This window comes from Nelumbo nucifera, chromosome 5 (assembly GCF_055504915.1).
Source record: "Nelumbo nucifera cultivar China Antique chromosome 5, China Antique-T2T, whole genome shotgun sequence".
Lineage (NCBI taxonomy): Eukaryota > Viridiplantae > Streptophyta > Magnoliopsida > Proteales > Nelumbonaceae > Nelumbo > Nelumbo nucifera.
In genome coordinates, this window is record NC_142653.1 from 21,581,859 (window position 1) to 21,606,630 (window position 24,772).

A 24,772-nucleotide genomic window follows, 5' to 3' on the forward strand; every position below is an offset into this window, starting at 1 on the left:
TCATCACTAGTGCTTTTACATATAAGGGTGTGTCTTTTCGAAAAGGGGTGATTTATAATTACATCACACAGAGACTCATTTTCAATTGAAATTGATATTTTCAAGGGTATAGATCTCTAATTCTACTCGAGAGAGTAGGATTAACATTCCTACTTTTAATTGAAATTGATATTGTCTATAACAAATGATTTAATAACTCCAAACTTGAGATTAATTGGCATGATTAATATGAACAATTATGGATATGGAAACCACATAAGATGCACTAGTTCTGTATTGATATATTACATTTTTTTTTCTGGTGTAAGTTGTTCGGTTTACAATTCAAAGCACAAATGCTTTGTTTCTGAATTCCATTGTCGTGATATGTCTTCGGCAACTCTCCGAGCATCTGCAGAAACTCCTAACAGGCCTCGCTTGGTGAAGCCGACACTGTAGAGTCCATTGCTACCTTTCCAACTGCCTGGGAATGGCGTTTTTGGATACCCATCTTGCTTGTTAAAGAATTCTCCCTCCTTATTAAAAAAGAAAAGAAAAGAAAGGAAAGGGTTAGGAATGAGATTATTGATTGTTCTAGTGTTTTCTCTGTTCAAATGTTCCTAACTTTTCTGTTTAGCGTTCATGATTGAAATGATCAAATTCTTCTGTGTAATGGTGACTACTTCTGACATTTGAATTGGAGAGACAAAAGAGAATTCAAATAGCACAAGCTCTATTAGCCTGTTGATGACCTTGTTCCTTTTCCATTTTTTAGCTATATATATATATATATATATATATATATATATATATATATATATATATATATCTCCGAGTTATAGGATCAAGTATAATGAACCCTGATAGCTCTTCCTTGTCATCGTTTAACTATAAAGGATTCTATATTTGCATCCTTTTTCTCATTTAGACAAGCCTTCAGATTTACCTTGAGCCATGAAGGTACATTGCTTCTGTACCCAGTTGCTAGAATCACTGAATCGAATTCCAAAACTCTTCCATCAACAAACTCTACACCTTCCCTGGTGAATCTCTGGATACCAGGAACTACCTGAAAACACCAAAAAGATTTAGACATAAATGATGTAAATGTTTACACAACATAAAAAGTTCGAACTCTGTTGTTGGATAACCAAAAGCTTTAGACAACCTTTCAACCATAAAAAAATATTATGTATTAATTGTTCTTCTTGATCTCTCTCTTCATTTCTATATAGGAACTTAAGCTCTACTAGATGCCAAAAATTGGTCATGGTGTCCCTCTGAACATTACCTTGGTTTTCTTTTCGTACAGTCAACAATGAACTACATCTAGTACTTGATAATATAGGCTTAAATTTTGATTTGCTTCAGTCGAAAGCATGTTTTCATGCAACTCCATTTTCAGAGCACAAAACCGAGTTAGTGAGAAGCTTTTTTTTTTTCCCGTCTATATTCAGTAATGATTTGCACCAGCACCAAAATTCAAGAAAGTTTCAAGTAGAAGAAAGCTAATAGAGACCTTGATTTTTCCGGTCTTGATTTTGGCTAGGGTACCGACATCTAAAACTGGAGTCTTTCCAGTAGTTTTCTTCAGCTCTAGGGGCCCAATTTTGGGTCTTGTAAGCCCAAATTTCTGGATATCTCCAAGGATAAACCATGAAGAGAAGAGAAGAAACCAATCGACCAGTTTTGTGGGAAACCACTTGAGTAACCACATTGAAAGACCAAAGGTCGACAGCCCAAGCATTTCCCTGGGCAAAACATGTAACTGCAAAAAATATAAAACGCAAATCAGTAACTATAAACTGAAAAAGAAACTTACACCAGGAAAAAAAAACTTCTACTACTACATCCCATATATCTCTTTCTTTGGTATTACTTTACTGATATCATTTATGTGTATGATGTAGAAAGAAAAAGAAAAGAAAACAAGACATCGATCAGAATATTTGCAAAGGGGCAGATGTAGAGATAGAGAGAGAAAGTAATATCAGACTATCAGTAGATAACAAAAGCTTTAACTGATAGCAGAGCAACAGTAGAAAAGAGGTTGTTAAGCAAATAAAAGAAAAGGGAAGCAGGAGTCAATTAACTACAAAACAAGAATAGGAACCAAAATAACCATATTACCTTGTCTCTTACTACTAATGAAGTCTGAGCGCAATTGTTACATAAATCCAAGCTAATCTCCATGCCGGAGTTTCCACATCCCACGACTAAAACCTTCTTTCCGTTATAACCAGCTCCATGTCCATACATACTAGTATGCAGGAGCCTACCCCGGAAATCTGACATCCCAGCAATCTCCGGCATCACAGCTTCTGCATTCTCCCCTGTGGCTACAACTAACCACCGGCAGACAAACTCAGACTCATTCGTTCGCACTCTCCAGAAACCCAAGGTTGAATCATAATCAGCATGTCGAACCTCTTTGCCGAACATGGGCTCAATTGAGAAGTGCTTAGCGTAAGCTTCTATGTAGCTCAGGAACTGTAGCTTTGTTGGGTAGATGGGAAACTCTGGTGGGAAGGCCATATTTGGGAGCTCGCAGAATTGTCTAGGGAGATGAAGTCTTAGTCGATCGTAAGCTTTCAGTTTCCACAAGGAGGCTAAACAGTTCTCTCTCTCGAGTATCAGTGAGGGAACTCCTTTCTCTTTGAGGCAAGCAGCAGTGGCAAGCCCCGAAGGCCCAGCACCCACTATCACAGGCCCCGGAACCCAGACGCACTTCAATTCTGTTTCCATTCTTTTGATGACTTGTATAGATCTTGAATTCAGTAATTCAAACAAACCTTATTCAATTCCCCGTTCCGGTGAACTATCTCGTGCAGTTCTCTGGAGTTTTCTGAACAGGGAAACGACGACACTAACAAAATGGAAAGAAACGCTGACAGTAGAAGCTAACAAATTAGCACCTTGCATAGAAATGATCAAGGATAGCTTAAAACGAGATAACCCAGCACCCATCAAGGTTGGCAGAAAATAGCCTAATTTGTTCTTGGGACCGTTGGTCCCCCTCCCCCTCTCCAACCCAAAAACAAAAACACCTTTGTATATCATAGAGAGTCTGTAATAATGTTTTAAAAAACGACTCGGAACCGAAATTGTTCTGCCCACCAGTTTCTGAGTCAACAGTTGGACCATCTGATTTGAACAGATGCTCCATTTTGATAAAAATTAAAAAATTAATTAAAATAAAAAAATGGCCAAAACCATTAAATAATTCAAATAGATTAACGGTTCAATTATCCAAATCAACAGATCATTAACTAATTCAACGGTTTTTTATTAGGAACCAAATTTGAAATAAAATAAAATTTTTTATGTGAACAGTTCTCACACTAAATGGTCCGAACGTCTAAATCAACGGTGATTCGAAAACATTGGTCTGTAATTCCACAGTTTGATTTGACCATTTTACACCTCAATTTTTAGAGTAACACCAATTGATATCTCAACTATTAGGTCTTCAACAACTTTCTTTCATCTATAAGAAAGGCTGTTCATTAGGCTCTATTTGTTAAGACCTAAGACTACCAATGCGAATATGCATATCTCATAGGCTTCATTTGTATTTGCACTCTTCCTAAATCGAGCCTTTAGAGGGATTACTACTCAGTACTCAGTATGGGTAGGGTAGATTCAAGGTCAGCATTGATTATTATGCCCATTAGTCAGTTGGGTTTGTCTAGCAGGAGATTAAATCCATAATAAACTCAAGACTAAGGCGGTGTTCGGCACCTTGTTTATCTCGTGGATCATGGGATGAACACTCGTTCTGCACGTTGTGGATGGGACCGGTCCACGCTATATCATGGAGCGGTTCAGTCCACACCCCAATTTCTCATTCATGACAAAATCTCATGGTTAGAGACCATTCATATTTGATTTTTGATCCCCTACTTCACACTTTTCCTCAAAGGCTGAAACCCTATTGCTTGTTTCACATTTTAATATTTTTGTTAATAAAATATTAATTAATTTACTTAATTTTTTAATTTTTTTAAATTTTAATATTTTATTAATAAAATAATATTTAAAATATAATTTTTTAAAATTTTAATTATTTTACTATTATTTTTATAAAAAATAATATTTATTAGTTAATATTAATTCATTGATGCATTTTTCAATATATTTATCATATAAAATGCAAAAATTAGATAATTATGATTAACTATATAGATCAAGGTTTTTGAACTGCCATTAACAGATACGGTTGGACCGTTCGGCTCGGGAACCATCCAGACAAGTGGTTCCGTTTTACCCCAAACCAAAAGTCAACAACCCGTTGACCCGAGCGATCAAATCGTCAACTCATAGACCCGTTCAACGGTTTTTTACCATTTTTATTTTTAATTATTTTTAATTTGTATGTCAAAACGAGCCATCCGTTCAAACCGAACAATCAAACCGTCGACCCAAAAACTGGTGGCCAGAACGTTCCGTTTCCGAGTTATTTTTTAAAATGTTAGTCTACATCATTCATAAATGTATATGAGATACATGGAATAAAAAAAAAAGTGTAGTGTGGACTACACTACATTCACAAAATGCCACTGTGGATGTGGACTAGTCCAATCCACACAATTTGTCCACAATTCAGAGCAGTTGTGGATTATGGTGTAGTGTGGATTAATCCCTGACATAGGATGTAGTGTGGATCAATCCACACTCACCAATTTCTCATCCACACTATAGAATACCCCTTAAAACTCGTTCTTCTGATATTTTTAGTACTTCAAAGGACTAAAAGTGTTTATAATGAACACTTTCGTAGTTAGGGTGCAACCCAATAATACCCCACTAGATTTTGAATTATGTAACAAAACGAAAGGCTCTATCCTCTGTGAAACAAATCCATTACTCTTGTGAAATATGCCACAACTTCTAACTTTAAGCACTTGATTGGTGTATGACAAAGGTTGTATTTTTGGTAATAGCTTTTTGCATGGTGAGGTGAAAGGGAATAGTTCAAATCAACAAATTAAGATAGGAAACCTGAGCTTTCAGCATCAGCGCATAGTGGAAAGAGAAATGAATCACGTAGCCAAAAAAGCCTATCCACACCATTCAAACGAGCTGGTGACGAAGCTGCAAACTGGAAAGGTAAATCACTGAACACCCATATTCATCAGTGTGATTAAGCCAAACAACAAACCCAACTTGTGAACCCCTTGATAGCGCCTCAAGTGGCCAACCCAAGCTGAATCGTGGCTTATATTATTTTATTTTTTAGTGAACAAGTCGTCAGGTAGGTTGTGGGATGGCTAATAGATTGTTGGGTTGATTTATATCTCATGACCATTGTTCAGCCACCTCAGCTTTATCAAATCAAATGGCGTTGGATATTTAGATCGAGGATTCTTGTTTGGTAGGGACTTCTTTCTTTCGTTCCACATATAACATACTAACAGTAAAAGTATAACTTCCTACTTTAAATAAAGCAGAAGTTACTTCATTAGTCTTCTTTAGAAATGCCCTTTAAAGTACTTTTTCCTAAAAGCAGTAATGCCAAACTGACTTAATCCCATTACATGTCTTTTCCCTATTCCACCCAATTCTTTTTCACTCTCAAAAAGAAACTTCTAAGTCCTATCCTTTCAAAAATTGAGTTCGGCTTCAGTCAGGCAAATTCTGTTCAAACAACCTTTACAGCCTTGCATTGAGAATATCTTTGACGATGGTGGATTTGGCCCTCCAGTCACATCTTGACACATGGCATCTTGGAACAGCTGGATGATATATGCGCACCACCTAAGCGATGATTTAGAGTTCCAGATCACAGTTCGTTTTCACTCCAACTTAGCGACTTCGACCACAACTTAGGCCAGCTAGGAGCATCTCGTCTAGGGCCAACTTTTAGCACCTTGTCACTGGCATATGTGACCTTGACATGAGGAGCGACCTCCCTCGAGGGCTTGCCGACCTGACTGAAGTCCAGGAGGCAACTTGCGAGGTGCTCGCCGACAAATTTGGTATGCATATCCCAACACTCCCATGTTTCTCGGAAGTTGGCCCATGTACCGAGTGTTCTGGAGGATGGTCAACGTGCGTGGCGGTTACCTCTAGGGATCTTGGATCGGTTACGCGACCTCCCGAAAATCTCGGATGCAGTGTGTGAAGCTCACGCCAAACAAAGCATATATATAAAGGCACCAACCCCAATGACACGAGAGGGTACATGCAATTAAGTACATTCTAGTTCTCATACTTTCTGATTTTTAGCTTGCAATCTACTATAAGAGTACTAACTTAAGCATCGGAGCAACTTTGCCGGGTTAGCCACCCCGGGTCCTCTAACACTGTTACCTTACAGGTCTCTTCGAAGAGCTACCCAGCTCGGCACCCGAGCAGCCTCCTAATCCAATCCAATCAGTTCGGCATCCAAACCTTTATTTAGTAGAAATACTCCAACTCAACCTTTGAGTCATCAAACACTAGAAAGTAATAAGAACAACAAGGTGTTGTCAAAACACCCTTCATCAATTGGCGTTGTCTATGGGAAATGCTATAAGAAGTTTCTCACCTTCTAAAAGGTTAAGTCCTCTTCTTCCATAAAGCTAAGATCTCACATTTTAAAAATTTAAGTTCTCACTCCCTAATTTTCACTTTTTACTAACTCAAAGGCATTTTTAAGTAGCACCAATATCGAGAACAAAGAATCAATTACTGGGGAGGCAAGAACATGAGAACGCTCCTCCATCATGATAATTAAGAAACTAGGTGCATTCGAGCAATCAGCAGCAGAATGACCTTAATAACCAATAGCCTGGTGACAAGCACCTTGGAGTAAGGCCGCTCCTATAGGTTGAGCCATTCACGGTTCCCGCAGGAGTTTATGGCCAACCAATTAAGCAGCTTTGCCAACCTCATTTCAGCCCGGACGAGCCTCGTTATCCTTCTTCGTAAGGTCTCCCCTATAGGTTGAACTCTTCGTGGCTCCCGCAGGAGTTAACGACCTACGGACTATGTGGACGCCCTTGCAGGTCGAGCCTTTCAAGGCTCCCACGCAAGTTGGCAACCTAGAGCTAGTCGAGCTACTCCCGCAAGTCAAGCTCCCTGTGGATTCTTGTAGGAGTTGACAACCAGCGTCTCCGAGGGATGATGCGGTGCAACCATGGCATCAACTTATCATCTGACATTGAAAGTAATGACAAAACCTACAAATGGAACAGAAACAAATAACCAGCCTGAGCGAACCTCAGCGATCTTACCCTGACTATCTCCAGCCCGAACTGCGGAGCCTCACTATAGATTAAGCTTTTATGGCCCCCTGAGAGTTGGAAGCGAGCTGAAAGTATGGTTCAAGTATCGATACGATATGCTCGATATGGGGCATATCGTATCGTATCTTTTGAAAAAGATACAGTTCGAAATGCCTGTTTCCATGTGTTTCGGACCCCCACTTTTTTTTAATAATAAAAAGTATCTTATAAGCTTCCCAAAAAACTAAACTTAGAAAAAAAAAACAAAAAAAAAATATGTATCTGCTGTTTCTAATTACCAATACGATACGACCAAAACTCATATCGTATCGATACTTTGAACCTTGGCTGAAAGTGGAACCGCCCTCATAGGTCGAGGCCCTTATGGTTCCCATAAGAATAGGTGACCCGCAGACAGCAGAGCTGCCCCCTCAGGGTAAGCCTCCCATGACTCCAATTGAAGCAGACAGTCAGCGGTTCCAGGAGCAGTACACCATGATCTTGCAAGCACCTTCCTGAGGAGGCCAATCTCAAGTGACGATGTAGAAGTAGTCACATCTAAGTGTACAACAGAATGACCACCCGCTTAAGCGAACTGGTTAGGCCACATGTTGACTAAATAATACAATGGAGAGTGGACTATGAGTCACTCCTAGAGCCTAAGGGCTATGGTGTCGAGCTGACAAAAGACCTTGGCACCTCATGAGACCCAGTCACCTCTTCGGCATGGGCTAAATCAAGGATAAGGAGAGTGAACCGCAAGTCGCTCCCAAAGCCTAAGGGCTAAGGTGTCGAGCTTATAAAAGACCTCGGTACCGCATGAGGCACAGTCGCCTCTTTTGCATGGGCAAAATAAAAAGCAGCTCGCATTCAGCACAAGAAAAAGAACAACGAAAAGACTAGTTCACTCTCAGCACCATGGCGGATGCAAACTTGGCTGATCTCTTCACTTCGGTTTTAGGCTTCGCGTCGAACTCACTAGCTACTCTTTTGAGAACCAGTTCGAGTGACTCTGTGTCGAAGTCTACCTAGGTGGAGCGACCTAATAAAGCAATCACGCAGTTAGAACCCCTTCTTGAGGACGACAAGATGAGCTTCGCTCTTGAGGTACTTAGCCGGATTGCATAACTCCTTGATGGTCACATCCCTAATAAGGTAGATGTCCTCGGGGTACCTGCTCCACCTCTCCTCGAGTAGATGAATTCACTCTCGTGCCCCAAAAATCAAGACGGCGAGGTCCTGCGTAAGGCTGTAAACACTCGAACTCTTCCGACCTGAGAAGCAAATTGGACCGATGTTTACGACTACGAGCTCATCAAACTCATTCCAAGCCAAAAGGAACAATCTACTCCTTTCACCGAGCTGCCCTCAGCTCGGGAGTGGGGGACAATTGATGAGGGTGGATTTGGTCCTCCAATCACATTATGACACATGGCATCTTGGAATAGTTGGATCCCAAATCGCGGTTTGTCTTCACTCCCATGATTCTTGGAAGTTGGCCCATGTACCGAGAGTTCTGGAGGATGGTCAATGTGTGTGGCAGTTACCTCTAAGGATCTTGGATTGGTTAGGCGACCTCCCGGAAATCTCGGATGCAGTGCGTGAAGCTCACGCCAAACAAAGCTTATATAAAGGCACCAACCCCAAGGAAACGAGAGGGTACATACAATTAAGTACATTCTAGCTCTCATACTTTCTAATTTTTAGCTCGCAATCTACTACAAGAATACTAACTTAAGCATCGGAGCGACCTCGCCGGGTTAGCCACCTCGGGTCCTCTGACACTGTTTCCTTGCAGGTCTCTTTGAAGAGCTACCCAGCTCGGCACCCGAGCAGCCTCCTAATTCAATCCAATTAGTTCGGCATCCAAGCCTTTATTCAACAGAAATATTCCAGCTCAACCTTTGAGTCATCAGACACCAGGAAATAGTCAAAACAGCAGGGTGTTGCCAAAACACCCTTCATCAATCTCCATACTAATATACTTTATTTTATGGGGAGATATTCCCAATGCAATGATGGAAAAGTCTGTTAGAACTGTGTGAACATGAATTTGCCCTAACTCAAGCCGGTCTCTTCAAATTTCAAGAACGAAATTTAAAAAATGACCCCATTGATCGAGATTTGGCTTTGCTCATTCCCAAATTGTGTGACATGAATAGAAGAATATTCTCTCTCTCTCTCTCTCTGAATTTAACTACTAGTACCTAATAAAAAATAAGCGATAAGTAGAAAAATAACCAACTACATATAGATCAAAGTTATCCACATAAAAGTATTGATTTTAGATGATTTACCGTAAATGTTTTTGCCAATTGGCTTAATTTGTTAGGTTAAATTATAATATACATACGCATCCTAATTTTTTCTGGCAAAAAAGTTGGATTAGAATGCATAACCTAACTCAACATTCAACAAAAACAAAACTAAACATCACATACCTAAACACATGGACCGAGCATATCAAATTTTAAACCGTTTGATTATCTGGCAAACCGTTGATTTTGGTCAGTAAACCGTTTGAACCGTTTAAACAGTTTTAACTGTTTTTCAAATTTTAATTTTTTTTGTCAGAACAAGCCGACCATTCGGGTCAAACGGTTGGATCATTTGAACTGGTAACTGGACCCCTGACCAGTTCAGTTTTAAAAACCATGCCACAACTTCATCCAGGTTGAAAAACTAATTAACTAACAAGGTTATATAATACAAAAGATGCATGAATAATAGTTTTATCGCAATAAAACCTTCTTGCTACCTCAAGCTTTGTTAATAAATAAACAAAACCTCTGTAGAGAATTATCCGTCGTGAATTGCAGCCACGCATTGCCATATTATATTGTAAAATGTATGGTGTAAATCAGGTAGGTTGTATTGGGTTTATGGTCAATTCATGCCCGACTCTAAAATTTGGGCTTAAGGCCTGAACCCGGATCAAGCTTGAGGTCAAGTCCGATCTTTCCAATCTGAGCCTAGCCTGCATTGTAATTTGATGCACTCGGGTTGGGTTCGAGCCCAGGCCAAGATTGGTCAATGAACCTACTCTAAAATTATACATGCATACATACATACACACAATAATTAAAATAGTAAAATAAAATATAATAGGTGCATATATTAGTGTCTTGGACTCTTGATTGATCCATTATAAATAAAATTATATGATAGCTATGCATCCTAGTATACTAATTGTAATATATTTCTTCTTATATATCATTAAAATTTACATTTTCCATGTATTTATATACTATTTTGTGATTATTTTGATCTTATATTTAGTGTTATTGAAGTATTTATAAAATTTTATGTATTTCTCTAGCTTATCCATATGTTTCCATATTTTTTATCTGTATCCATGCATTTTCCAAAGTGTATCCATATCCGTGTTATCCGATGTAATACATGATACTCGATACCGATACTTTAATCCTTGGCTTTAGTAATTCAAAAGTTTGTGCTCAGGTTGAAGGTTTCTGAGTAAAGGCCGTGCCTTCCTCCAAACATTTTTTGCCATGTTTTTATGGTATATTTTCATGTTTTCTAGTGTTTTCATCTTTTCTACAATTTTTTTGTTTTTTTTTTTTTGCGTTTTTCTGATTTTTTGTAAAATTTATACTCATTTCTGCAATTTATTTTCTATTTTCTGCTTTTTTTATAATTTTTGGTATTTTCTGCATTTTTTGCAAATTTCTAGTTTTTTTCTGCAATTTCTGAAATTTTCTGGTACTTTTCCAAAACTTTATTGGATTTTCTGCATTGTTTTTTGTAATTTCTGGTATTTTTCTACATTTTCTGCAAATTTTTGGTACTTTTTTGTATTTCCTGCAATTTTCTGGTATTTTCTGCATTAGTTTTTCAATTTTCTGGAATTTTTTATATTTCATGTATTTTCTACAACTTTCTAGTATTTTTCTGCATTTTTTGTAATTTTCTAGTATTTTCTGCATTTTTTTTTGCAATTGTTCTGCAAAAGTTATGCATTTTCTACAATTTCTAGTATTTTATGCATTTTTGCAATTTTTTTGTTATTTTTCTATATTTTTTCTGAATTCCTACAAATTTTCTGCTTGATTTCAACATTTTTCTAGTGTTTTCATGAGTTTCTGCAATTTTTTGGTATTTTCTGCAATTTTTCTAGTATTTTTTGTAAAATTTTTGCATTTTCTACAAAGCTTTTGGCATTTTTCTGCATAATTTTTGCATTTTCGGGTATATAAGTCGACTCAACCCGTTTTTGCCACGTGGTAGACTCAAGAGAGTTTGTTCTCTCAAAAGTTGTTTTTTTTTGTATATGGGTTGACCTGACCCGTTTCTGTATTTATATGTGAGGTAGGTGCATGGGTTATTATGGGTGAGCGTAGGTAAGGGTCAATATGGCTGGGTCAAGTGGGTCAATATGGATGGGTTAGGGTGACCCAAGGTTAGGGTGGGTTATGACCCTTTAAGAAGCATTGATGATGGGTCATGGTGGGTTGGTGGGTCAATATGGATGGGTTGATATTCAGTCCTTACCCAGCCCACCCATTTGCCACCCCTACTCAACTTAGAGGCCCTCTTTTTCTTTTCTCTAGTATCAGTACCAAGGGTGAAAGTTCCATCAATATCAATAGCATCCATGTCAATGCTAACACTATTATGATGCGACTGAATATCGTTGACAATGGACATGTTGGGGAATTGGTTTCAGGAAGAGCCGGCCATTTTTTTTTATTCTAAAAAAATAAAAATTAATTTAATTGGACTTACCCGGATTTCCGGTTCAAAATTCTAACTTGATTTCAACGATTAAAGCCTTTCAACTCCAAGAGTCCAAGCTTCCTAAATTGATAACTTGAGATACTTGAGCTGGTTGAGCAAGCCTTCTTCTTGTTGAACCTTCAATAAAGTTGAGAATAGGAGAATCAAACAATCAGCCAGTCAGAATTCACTCAAATTGTAGAGAATGTATAAGAGAGAGTGAGCGATAAGAGATTAAGAGAATTGTTGAATTAGTGTGATGAGAATTGTGGAGGATAGCGCTATTTATAGAAATTGAAAATAATTCAATTTCCCAAAATACCCTAAAAACTAATTGACATTTAGTTGTTGGGAGAGGTATTTTGGTCATTGTAAAGTTATTTATAACTTTACCCAAAATGCCCCCCTAAACTATTTGTTATATAGTTGTTGACGGACCAAGCGCAGCCCGCTATGGGCCTGCAGGCCGTGCCGTGTATGCCAGCCCTTGGACTTCGAACCCCAGGCCCAACACGGTGCAAACTATTGTGCCAGGTCTGGCATGGCCCGTGTGTCATCGTGCCGTGTCAGGCCATGCCGGGCCGCGGGTGGCTTGACCTGATTTACACCTCTATGTACAAAATGCCACTATGGGTGTAGACTGGCCCAATTCACACAGTTTGTCCACAGTTTAGAACAGTTGTGGATTATGGTGTAGTGTGGACCAATCCACACCCACCAAATCCTCATCCACACTACAGAACACCCCTAAGACATTATACCAATATTATAGTATATATTATAAATATACACACAACTTCTGGGATAGGTTGGGTTTGTTGGACATAGGGCTTTCATGGCCCGAGCCCAACCCACATTGTGAGCAGGCTTGATGTAGGTCCAATCTAGATGAGGCTTGAGAGAAATTTGACTGCCTTGGCTCAAGTGTTTGCAAGCTGAGAAGCCCAGGTTGGTCAGGTTGGGTTGATCATAAATAATCATCCCTACCCATCAACATCGATATCCTTAATCCCATGTTTGTAAAGCTAAGCGCATTCCTAAAATTAGAATAAATAATGCCGGTTCATAAAAACAAATAAGAATTGAAATGGGTCATTGTAATGTATATTATATAGAAAATGGATGATTTTTTTTTGAAAGCTACGGAGATGGGTGACAATTCTACAAGTATGCACATCATTTCTCAATTTGGCACAACCGCTTATATCTTTTTTTGGCCCTTTGAGAAGGTGGAAGACCAATTAAACTATAACTAAGATGCGGTCACTTATATCTTTTTTGGCCCTTCGAGAAGATGGAAGACCAATTAAACTATAACTAAGATGTGGTCATTCAACATTGAATTGACATTAATCAAATGCTTAGCACAACTAATTAAAAAAGGGTAAATTTATGTTTGATAATTGCAATCGCCTCCCCTAAACTTTCTAATACAATTGCAAATAGGCCCCTCTATTAGAATCCCCTAACAATAGACATGAAAATGTCAAAAATACCCAAGAAATTACTTTTGACAAAATGTTGATTATTCAAATTTTCTCTTCATATCAATTGATATCCCAAATCCTTTCAATCTCCTTTTGCAACTTTTTTTTATTCTATTATTAGAGGATTCTAACATGAGGTCTACTACAACAGTGTTGAAAAGTTCACGAAAAGTGATTGCAATTATCAAATTTCAGGGAAGGAAAATTTAGGACAATTGTAAATAATAAATATCAATATGAAAACATCTTTTCCCATTTTCTCTAGACATATTTATCTATGACTGTTTACAAAAAGTGTATTGTGTACAAAAAATGAGCTATGACCTTGAAATGTTCTTTTGGAAACTTCTTCTGCTACTTTCCTGCCATCTAACCCAAAAACAGATGTAGGTATCATGTTTCATGCAACTTTACCCTTATTGCTCAAACCTTGCAAGAAAACTGAGGATTGTTAATAGGGATCTGCCAAAGAGAAGATGCTGAAGGGAAAAATTGAGGGTATGAACTATGAAGTGGTTATGATGGTCATCAATGAATATAGAAAGGTGGTTGTGATTGCTACAATTGTAGAAAGTAGGTTGACTTAGGTGCTATCTAAATGCAATATGGCCAAGTTATTGGATTATAAAGGTAATGAGTTGTTGATTGACAATGCCTATGACCTAAATTTTTTAGTTTAACTTTTTTTTTTCTGATGATTGTGTCCCAAATTGAGAAATTGTAGTCATTAATTTCAGTCTTTAAAGGCTTTAAATACTTTTTATCAAGCACATTTTAAAATACATGCTTTCTTCTTGTTTATACTTTATATAATGTCAAATGTAAAAGTGACCAAGCAATTTGGTTACCAGCTTAATATTCAATACAAGTGGAACAATTATTGTCTTTAATTTCAGTTTTTAAATGTGTTTTATTAAACATGTGAAGAGTAATTAGTCTCTAATTTTAGTCTTTAAATATGTTTTATTAAACACGTGAAATATTTGTTTTGCCCTTATTTATACTTCAGAAGCAACTATGGTCTTTAATTTCAGTCTTTAAATATGTTTTATTAAACATGTGGAATACTTGTTTTGTTCTTATTTATACTTTAGAAAATATTTAAAAAATGACATTTTTGTCCAACCAAAATTTCAGAAATATTTGTACATTTTATAGTAGTAGTAGTATATATATATATATACTACTTGGGGCTGAACCCAGCCCGAGGACCGAAAATCCAAGCCCAACCCATATAAAATTTCGGGCTGGGCCTGCCCAAGTTGCACCCAAGTGAGATGTACGGTTACAGTGTACTGTGTAGGGCGCAGGGTAGAAAAGGTGAACTCTTTTTTTCTCTCTCCTTATGCATCCACTCTTAAAAAACCAAGGCTCCATTTGGAAAGTGTGCAAATATAAATATGTATGTTTAGTGCAAATGCAAATATCATTTTTATGAACCACTTTTCCCAAATGGAGCCTTCAAGGAACACCTCAATCGTTACATACTTCTGAACTTCATAAGAAAAACAAAAAGGTTGTCCCTCTTTTCGATTATTTTTTGTTTCTCATGCGAAGAGGATGCGAATATTCAAATGAACCACTAAATTAAAGAACTCAAAATAGACAAGGGAAGAAATAATTAATAAGCTTTTCCTCATTAAAGCCCAGCAGTATGGTATGGGTCCCCTATGAGGGATACCAAACGGTGTTAAAAATATAAATCAATGTTATTTTAAAATTTCAATAAATGATTTTATTTTTAAAAAATATTTTGACAATTAAGGGTTCTCCTGATTTGGTTAACTGAACCATGAGCTATTTTTTGAAATCGAACAGGTATCGCCATTTTTTTAAAAATCGCGAGTTGAAATCAATCTGAAACCAATTGATTAATCGTTCATCAATTTGGTTTTTTATATTTTCAATATATATTATAAAAAATATAAATACTATATTATAATCAATTTTTCGGTTTTTGTTGAGCACCCTATTGGGTATCATTAAAAATAACTAGAATAAATTGAAGGTTTATACAATATTTGTGCCAGAACATTCTAGACTCTAGAATGCTATCCATATACCCCACATAAAACTAATATCAATTCAATGTAGCTTTTCAAATGCCCACCAAAAAAAATCAGATTCCCTTTCCTCATTAACCATAGTCTCTTATAAGTGTACATAAAACTAGAGTTAAAGATATCACTAGGCTTCTCTACATTGTTACAAAATTCCATCATGTTTATAGTTATATATAAAGGCAAAACCTATGCTACATCAAAACTTTAACAGCATTAAAATATCAGTTGTGACATGTTATTTTATCAGTGGAATGTGAAGTAGTGATAAAATGTTTTACAATTGACATATTTAACAAATGTTGATTTTTCTACCAAAACAAGGAGAGAGGTAAAAAGTAGGCATGCATACAAAAGAGAAAGAAAAAGGATGATGGCAGTGTTCTCTTTGTTAAAATTTAAGCAGTCCACTTGCAAGTCATTTTCAGGCTTTTACAAATTATGCCGATCAAGTCTGTTTTACCAAAATAGTAATCTCATAAATCCTAAGGCCGTGTTTGGTTGCAATGCAAATAAATTTATATTGATGCAAAATTATGGCAGTGCAAATGATTTGAGTGTAAATTCTCATTTCTCACATATTTTTGTTTCAAATTTTAGTTTATTTTGTTTGATTGTAATACAAATGAAGTAAATTAAGACATGAAGCAGAATAAAGTAAAATCCAAAACAAAATTAAACAATAATTTGCATTTTCTACATTTACACTCCCATGCATTTGTATTAGTGCAAATAATACAAGAAGAGCACACCGATATACATTTATACCAAATTATTACAAGAACTCTTGAGAGAATCCTCTTGTTATTCTTGTTATTGGCAGTCAAGCATTTAAAAAAAAAATTGCCTCTCTCTCTCTCTCTCCTCATCAAGTAAAGTTAAAATCATGGTCAAGCTCAGGTTAACAGAGATTGCAGGCAATATTGGTGAATTCCCTGTCCAGTAGTTGCCTAGTTGGGTCTGCATGAGTGAAGGTTTGTTGGTTTGGCAAATTTCTAGTCAAAGTGGTTAATGCTTTAGACAATTTTGATTTTAAACCAGAACTGGTTCTTTCGAGCTATCTGCTTTTTTTTAATGAATTCTTTCTTCTTTGCAAAAAAAAAAAAAAAAAAAAACACTACTACTAAGGGGCTATATAATACTGTGGGCATTTATTTAATAAACTTCTTGTATTATTTAAAAAACATCTATATGATGTTGTTTGACAATTAGATATCAGATGCTATTAGGTCAATAATAAATAAATGATTGGATATTGGAAAAAATATTAAAAATGATGTTTTTTCTAACAGTTGGCTCTCATACAAATTAAGAAAATATTTATTTAATAAACAATCTTACCAATCACCTATATGACGATAAGGTAGCACCGTCTTCCAAATAAACAGCTACAGAATCGAACACCATGCATGCAACTTGTTACATTATAGACTTTGTCCAAACGATTTATTTATTTGTACATATTTTGGTGTTGAATCCCTCCTTTGCTGTTCTTTTTTGAATTTTGGTTTCACCAGCTACAATTTGAGGGTGTTTGCTTTAATTGAAAAATTAGCCATATCAACATTTTGGCATAGATGGGCAGAAATCCCTTCTTTGCTGGCATGCACAGTAACTTAGTACATAGGGACAGGGGCCACCTGTGGAGCAATGAAGGATTTCTGCTACAATACCCCCTACAACGTGGCCCATATATAAAAATATATATAGCCAAATCATTTTTCTGAATATGACCATATTTGCTTGTTTGCATTGCATTGAAATAAAATAAAACCTGAAGCAAAAGTGAACCATAGTTTGTATTCTTCTCATTTGCACTAATACAAATGAAATTGCACTATAAGTGAAAACAAAAGTGTCGTATAAACTTCTAGTCAGCATATTTCTTTGCCAAAGAAGTTCAATGAAAAACAAGGGTGGACTGTTGATTATGCTTAAGCACAATGGCAGATAAAAAAGCCGAAATAAGGTCTGGAAATGTTTTAGCTCAAAAGTATTTCAACACAAACAAGATTTTTGGTCATCCATGGAGAGATCAGATCAAATGATCAATGACAATTCAAGACTATGAATGACGAGACTTCATACTATAGAATGAATTTTCGTACAAAAGGGTATATTTGAATTAAACCAGTTTTGCTTTGTCACTTGTCAGAATGATATATATACCAATAATTATATCGACTCATTAAACCTTCATTAAATTTGCAGGTGAAATGGCCCGTCCTCCGTCGTCCTGGACTTCTGGGAATCCAAACAGGTTCTGAATTCATCAATATATATAAAAGGGCAACTTGTGATCGAGTACAGGATTAGGTAGCCTGACAAGCCAAATGGCAGACGAAAAGAAGAACTAGACCTTGCTTCGTGCAGATAGTGGTCCAGCTGAGCTGAGGCTCGTGCTACAGTGCCAGTCACAATATAAGCAGACCCCAGACTCAGACCCGGAAACGTCCCACATTATTTCGTCTTACTTGTCAAACAGCTGTGTCCTATCCACAAGGTGATGACATGCATTCATTATTAATGAGAGAGATCCTTCTCTATCATTTACCCATTGATGTGGATGGTCACTTGCTTGAATTTTAGTGATTTCTGACTCCAGATCTCTGGTCACAGTAGAGATAATGGTGTTTTGAATTGAAACTCGCCATGCATGCATCCCCATGACCAACCCTTTTTTTCTCTATTGATATTCAGCTTTTGGTACGTACGGTAATGTAAGGAACATAATGTCTTAATCCATTGTTTTCAACTTGTTATTAATGCTTAGTGGTATAGCTAAGAGATTAGCAAAGCCATTATTCTTTCTTGTTACTCTAATTACGTCGAATAGGACATTACCCCACTTGCTGAGGGACCTCTCTCATGGTATAAACTATAAAGCCATGCTACAATTTCCCAGCGCGTCTTTCCGAGGAGTCGCATCTCACAACTCACAAGTCACAAGTACAATTACACAATTTGCTGGAACATATTGACTCTGTATGGTGGATCTGAGACCAGATCTGTTATTCACCAAGCGCATCTCACACCGAACTCACAGACACATCTCACCATCGCACCATGTATTAAGAATATTTCTCGTATCTTATAATGGGAGATGTTCCCAATATATAGTGGGATCGATGTGCCTGTGAGGTTCTGTGAGGAGCAGATGCCAATTTAATGAATCCTTACGACCTTGCAATTCTCCTCTCATTGCAACCTCGCAATTTACATGGTGTCTGGAAGCGTGGGTGTTTTTTGGGACTGATTTTCACGAAAAAATGCCTATATTTTTAAGACCCGTTTTTCACAAAAAAAAAAACGCTTCTGCCATATACAATGAGCAATACTATGCTGTTTGGTAAGGTGGTTTTCATCACATTTTTTCATGTTTGTGTTGACAGGTAAACACGACATAGGATACATATCAATCAACCGTTGGGGGAAACAGTTCACCGATGCTTGAAACGCCAAATTCATGCATTGGTGGGGTTCCAATTTTCGAAGCATGCTTGATTTTTTAATAATCGGCTGAACCAAACAATGAGATACATGGACATTTGTTAAAACGCCTATATGGATCTGATATGACTATTTTTTTGAAAAACGGCCACCATTCCAAACATCCCCTTAAAGTCACAATTGTATCAGTCCTGTGCGGCTGTGCCTTGTACCATACATCTTACATCAACACATAACGTTTTTTGAAGTGATCTATCCAGCGTCACATGTGATCAAGCTTCTAAAAGGAAAATAGCTATTATGGTACTCCCATGTAGATTCTGGGAAAAAAGAGATCTTTTACACTGGTATAACCACATAGACACATAATGAAACCCTAAACTATTCGTCAATCCTATATCTATTGAAGTCGGGCACAAAATGGAAAACTTTCTTCCTTCCTCCAGGAGATCGGGACCTCTAAAGATCCCCACATCCATGTATCCATTACACAAGCTCTATGTAAGCTCTATCTCTCCATAACCCTAACTTCCAAAATCTAGCAAATCCTTAACTAAATAACAATGTACGTTTTCAATATATCCAACCCTTTTTTTCTCGTTCTTGATTTTATGGTGAAGCATATGATCAACATGTGCTTGGTGCCCAATTATGTGTCTATGGACACTACTGATGTAGTGAATTAGTGACGTGACCGAAGAATGGAAGAATAGCGACATAATTAACAACTATTTCTCATCAACAAGGTTTAAAGTATCAGGCCGTATTAACTGATAGGTATCACATTGGAAGTTTTCCGATATATTCCTACAGAAAATGTATCGAGGTTTTGATCGATTCAAGGGGTGGACAGACCTTAAATTGATTCTTCTAAATCAGATTTTAAAAAATTAAAAAAAAATAAATTTTCGATGTTGCCCGATACGCCTCTACCGGCATATCAAGCTTATCATATTTTAAACCTTGTTCATCAATAATCAAACTATTTAGCGGTGCTTGCCCAAAAGCAGAAAACAAAAGAAAGAGCTTGTCTGTAGTCTCTACTGCCTCCACTTGCCTACATTCGGGGTGACTCTAGTGCCATCGAAATCCAGGTATCCACATTTCGTCTTCACAAAATTTATTTTTATACTGTCCTCACAATTGTATGTTTAGCTTGAAGGAAAAGGTAGGAAATGGAAGGAAAATTTATACAAAATTTATATAGATTTGTTTATTTTCCTCTTCCTTTTTCTACCTTTTCTTTCAAACCAAACGCATAGTACATTGAAAATATCTTTTCATGAATAAATATATAAATCCCAAAAACCTAATAAAAATCCCTGAAGTTTACTAAACTCTAAATTTATATAAATACTGCTCAACATATGACTGCAAGTTTTGTGAAGACAGTGTGAGAATCAATTTGGTGAAAAGATGAAATCCGATCTCGAAATCAGGTCCGAGGGATTTTTTTCTCAGTCCAGTCGTTTCGGGAGGCACGATATCAGACCCATAAATAAAAATTGTTCTGTGTCAAGCCTTGAAGGTCTCCATCTTTGAAAAGAGGGTATTAAGCTTTGAATATAGCTACATGTTATAAATCTTATTGTTTAGCATTTTTTATGAGAATTATAGTATTTACCATTCGGATGACCCTAAAACCAATACTTATACTATGGTTGATATATTCACACTTTGGGATATGCTTAGATATGAAATTTGATATGTACAGTTTATGACATAACAAAAAGAAAATTTTGTGTGCATATTATATATAGTCATGTAGTGTTGTCCTAAGGACCTAAACCCCCCCCCCCCCCCCACCACAATCTGGCACAGCCCACTTTACAGCTTTAGATATGTTGTTTGTCACAGTACATATATGCTACTCAATCAATCAAGAGTGAATTCAACAGTGTTCTATACATATGAAGTGCACACTCTAGCATACAAAATATTGGTATGTTTTTTTGAAGAATAAAATCCTATTCAGGGATCTCACCTAACAATAAATTTTTGGGATTTTTGGACTGCAATCTATCTCAGAAATCTGAATTATAGCCCTCTCCTATTCTACTAATAACCCCCCTATAAATCGTATCTTACCCGTGAATTTGACATCCATCCACGAAAAAATTCAGTCCACCCCCTAGAAATCCTAACTCCACCCTAAAGATGGATTGAATTATAAAAACCCCTAAATTTATAAGTTCAACAGTTCCTTGCGTATAAACAAGTGAACTGAAGGGTCATGGAATCATTCTTCAACTTCCAAATATTTGATTACATACTATTCAGATTTGAAAATGCTATGACAATGGAAATCCAACATTTGGCTTTGCCAGGTGGGGCCATCTGGAAAGCCAAGCAATTTTTGGTAAAAATAAAAATCCAGAATAAAGGGCCCAAGGGGGAGAATGAGGATTAGCTGAACGGAATAGTCGTTCAGCAGGCTGTAGAGCCAATAACTTTCCACTCCACTTCAGTAATAAAACACATGGGACGCATAACCATTTAATTTATCACTATGGGCCCATGTATTTTATCACTGACGTTGGACATTACCATTAGTTCCCCTGCTAAACAGTTATTACGCTCAATTAATCTGAATTTCATTCCGGAGAAGTGTTTAGGCCAAAGCTTTGGTTGAGAGGGCTTCTGCATTTATTGAATTGAGTTGAATGTTGAATGAGCCGCTTCGGGGAAGCTACTTTCATTAGAAATCGATTTTGTGGCTCATGTATGCTTGTTTTGGGTTTTCCAGTATTTTTGCTAGACACCACTTGAAGACATTTGGGATTCTCAGTTCACATTGCATCAGAAGTTGCTTCGTGTAAGTCCTCCCAAATGGACACTGATCACTGAGTTGCCTAACTTGCTTTCATTAAGCTGCTTTGGCGAAGTCATCCTTCTGGCGAAAAAAAAATGGTTAATATGAGCTTTTTAGGTTTTTCAGCAAACACTGCCATGTAAAAGCTCTCCCAAACCAGCATTTAATGAGCGTAAACAGCCATTTACACAGCTCTCCAGAAAGGCCTCTTCCAGCTTCTTCAAATTTAAGCCCTCTCAAGCGAGTAAGGTTTAGCTGAACGTTTTAGCTGTTTAATGAGCTGCGAGAACCAATGGCAAGGTTCTATTCCAGTAATAAAATACATAAGGACCACACCTGTCATGGGGGCCCATGAATTTATTACTCCACAGCCTGCTGAACAACCGAAGCGTTCAGCTAACCCGGATTCTTTTGAAGTCTACTCTAGCATATGTGGATTTTAGCAAGCTTTAGAAGCCCAGTAGAGTTCTGGAACCAAACGCAAGGCTCGTCCAAATGACATGGCTAGAAAAATACTGGGTGGAATCGAGTTTGGGCCCAAAATAACAGTCCAGATCAGGTAGGCACGTTTTTTTTTTTATCAAGCAGGTACAATGTTGTAAGCATGTTCAATGAATACTTCAAAAATTTTTTGACACCTATCCCTTAAAATACCTACAGCCTTTTCTTGAAAAATATTAAAAATAGGCACAATGTTGCAAGGACGTTCAATGAATATTTAAAAAAAAATTGACACCTATCCCTCAAAATAGTCACAACCTACCCTTGAAAATATTAAAAATCACTTTTAACAGTAGTCGAAATATTTATCAAGTGCTCATTGAAGTGCATACTACATTGTCTAGATGTGTTCCCCCAAAACAATGCTTTAAACCTGGTATACTCATATTTGAGATGTTTCCACATGGCTGAAAAAGGTTGCCCCCTTTTTTCTAAATTTTCCCTGATGAATAGAGTAATGATTTTGAAGTAATATCTATCGCATTGTTTTAGGCTCCATTGGCTTTTGGGGAAATTATTTATCCAGGTAAATGCATTTATTTACCTGGATAAATATTTCCCAGGAAACACTTCCAAGTAAGCGTATTTATTCATGTTCTTTTATTTGTAAATAAGGCATGGCTGTTTTAGTCATAAAAAATTCATTATTAAAAGGGGTAATTTTGTTTCATCTAAGTATTGACAACTTTTCGCTCATGTGGGAAAATTATTTGCTCACCTGGGAGATAAGTGTCTCTTATCCAGATAAGTGATATCCAGGGAAGATAAATTTTCCATGGACCCCACACAAGTCTTGAAAAAGAATATGAATATCTTGATCAATAGGAACCAAAATCTCATTGACCAACTTTCACTTCTCAAAATCCAAAAAAACCACCAACCCAGAAAATTCACCAATATCATTCTCTTGTTGTTGGAACTTGGTAGGCCCACAATTAGCAAACCAATCACCTAAGCCAAGCCAGGGCCCAACTTTTGTAGCCTCCTCAAGGGCGTATATATTAATGGATATGGTTTTGTTTATGGGACATTCACAAGAATTGTTGTTTTTTTTCCTGATGCGCCAATTGTTTTTATTTTAAAAACAAAATCATACACATTGACAAACACCCCTCAAATGTCCCGAATAACGAATGTGAAGTTCTAACAAATGAACAGAGATGCCTGGCCTGATTGCCAAAAGAGAAAGGAGACATCAACAAATTCAAGGCGGTTCACTGCTTCAACATGACATACAATATAGACATCTTTAATCCAATTGCTTTGTAGTGTGGTGCAATTTGGGCGGGTTCAGGTCGAGATTTTGTTAAATTGGAATGGGCCTGGCCCAAAATCCCCGATCCTTTGCAGCGAAAATTTTCAAATGGATACCCGACTTCCACCCTACTTTGTAGTTTGTAGTAAGGAGATTATAATAGATCGGACCTCGAAATTTGGAAGGAGGAAGGATGGCTCTTTCCGAGTGGCCGTAAGAGGAAATATGTCAAACCACATGGAGAAAGTAGAAACTAGAGCTTTGACTCCATGGTGTAAATGAACCTAATTGTTAAGGCTCAGTTTGAAAGGAGTACAAATAGAAAAACATAGAGTGTAGAACCTTTTATTTTGAATATATTTATATTTGTAATCCTTCAAGAACACAACAATGGATATTCAACCCAATTACAAGGTACGCTAGCAAACATCAGAGTTTATACCACTATTGGATTTTTATGCCCTCGGGGCAAGGTGGGACCCATGAAAAGAAACATCCATTAGAAAGCGAATTATTAGCATTCTGGGTCCCACCGAGGCTTCCAAGAGTGGTATGGGCAATTTGTGTTCTAGTATTAAGCTGGTTCAACTGTTTTAAACCACTCATGATAAATTATTCAAAAGAGCCGAAGCAGAGCCTGACAGCCGATTTGGGCTTTCTGGTTTTTTCATCTAACTTATATGCTGTATGAATAGGATCCACCCTTAAAAGCCAGAAGCCACTGCGCTTTTGCCCTTACAAACGAGCATTCAAGAAATTATTTATGGGTTCGACTATGATATAGAAACAACTTGCTAATAAACTGGAATCATAAACGTTGTAGCGAATAACCCTCTCTTGATCTGAACCTTGTTAACAACTAATACTTAATAACTACCCCAGCTAAGCATGGGCAACTATAGCCATTTGGGACTCACTATCTATCTTGTGAATGTGGGTTCAGTTTCTTTCTTTACTTTCTTTTGAAAGCCCATGGGCTAATTCTATTCAACCAAGAGACATGCTTTATGTCTCTCTCCCTATGGTTTTTTTAATTAGACTATGTTTTGTTTGAAGGAAAATGTAAGAAAATGAAAGGAAAAGTAGAGAAAGTTATACAAGATTTATAAAGATTTCCCTACACTTTCCCTTTCTTTCCCTATTTTTTTCCTTTAAACTAAATACAGCCGTAATTTGGGATTGACAATCAAGAAATTGGTACCAGAACATCAAGTGGTAAATTTTTCATAACAAACGCGATATAAAATGCTCCTAATACAGTCTACAAGAAGGTTGTTATTTGT

General features: G+C 37.0%; 1 protein-coding gene across 1 annotated transcript; it reads right to left on the reverse strand.

The window, feature by feature from the left end:
- Window positions 1-204: 204 nt before the first annotated feature.
- On the reverse strand, window positions 205-3,015 carry LOC104595736 (putative indole-3-pyruvate monooxygenase YUCCA9). The gene is made up of 4 exons (XM_010256601.3): window positions 2,110-3,015; window positions 1,499-1,747; window positions 926-1,048; window positions 205-515 (listed from the first exon to the last, which is right to left on the reverse strand). Exons 1-4 carry the CDS (start codon window positions 2,722-2,724, stop codon window positions 318-320), a joined length of 1,185 nt encoding a protein of 394 aa, XP_010254903.1. The 5' UTR covers window positions 2,725-3,015; the 3' UTR covers window positions 205-317.
- Between the last annotated feature and the right edge of the window lie 21,757 nt (window positions 3,016-24,772).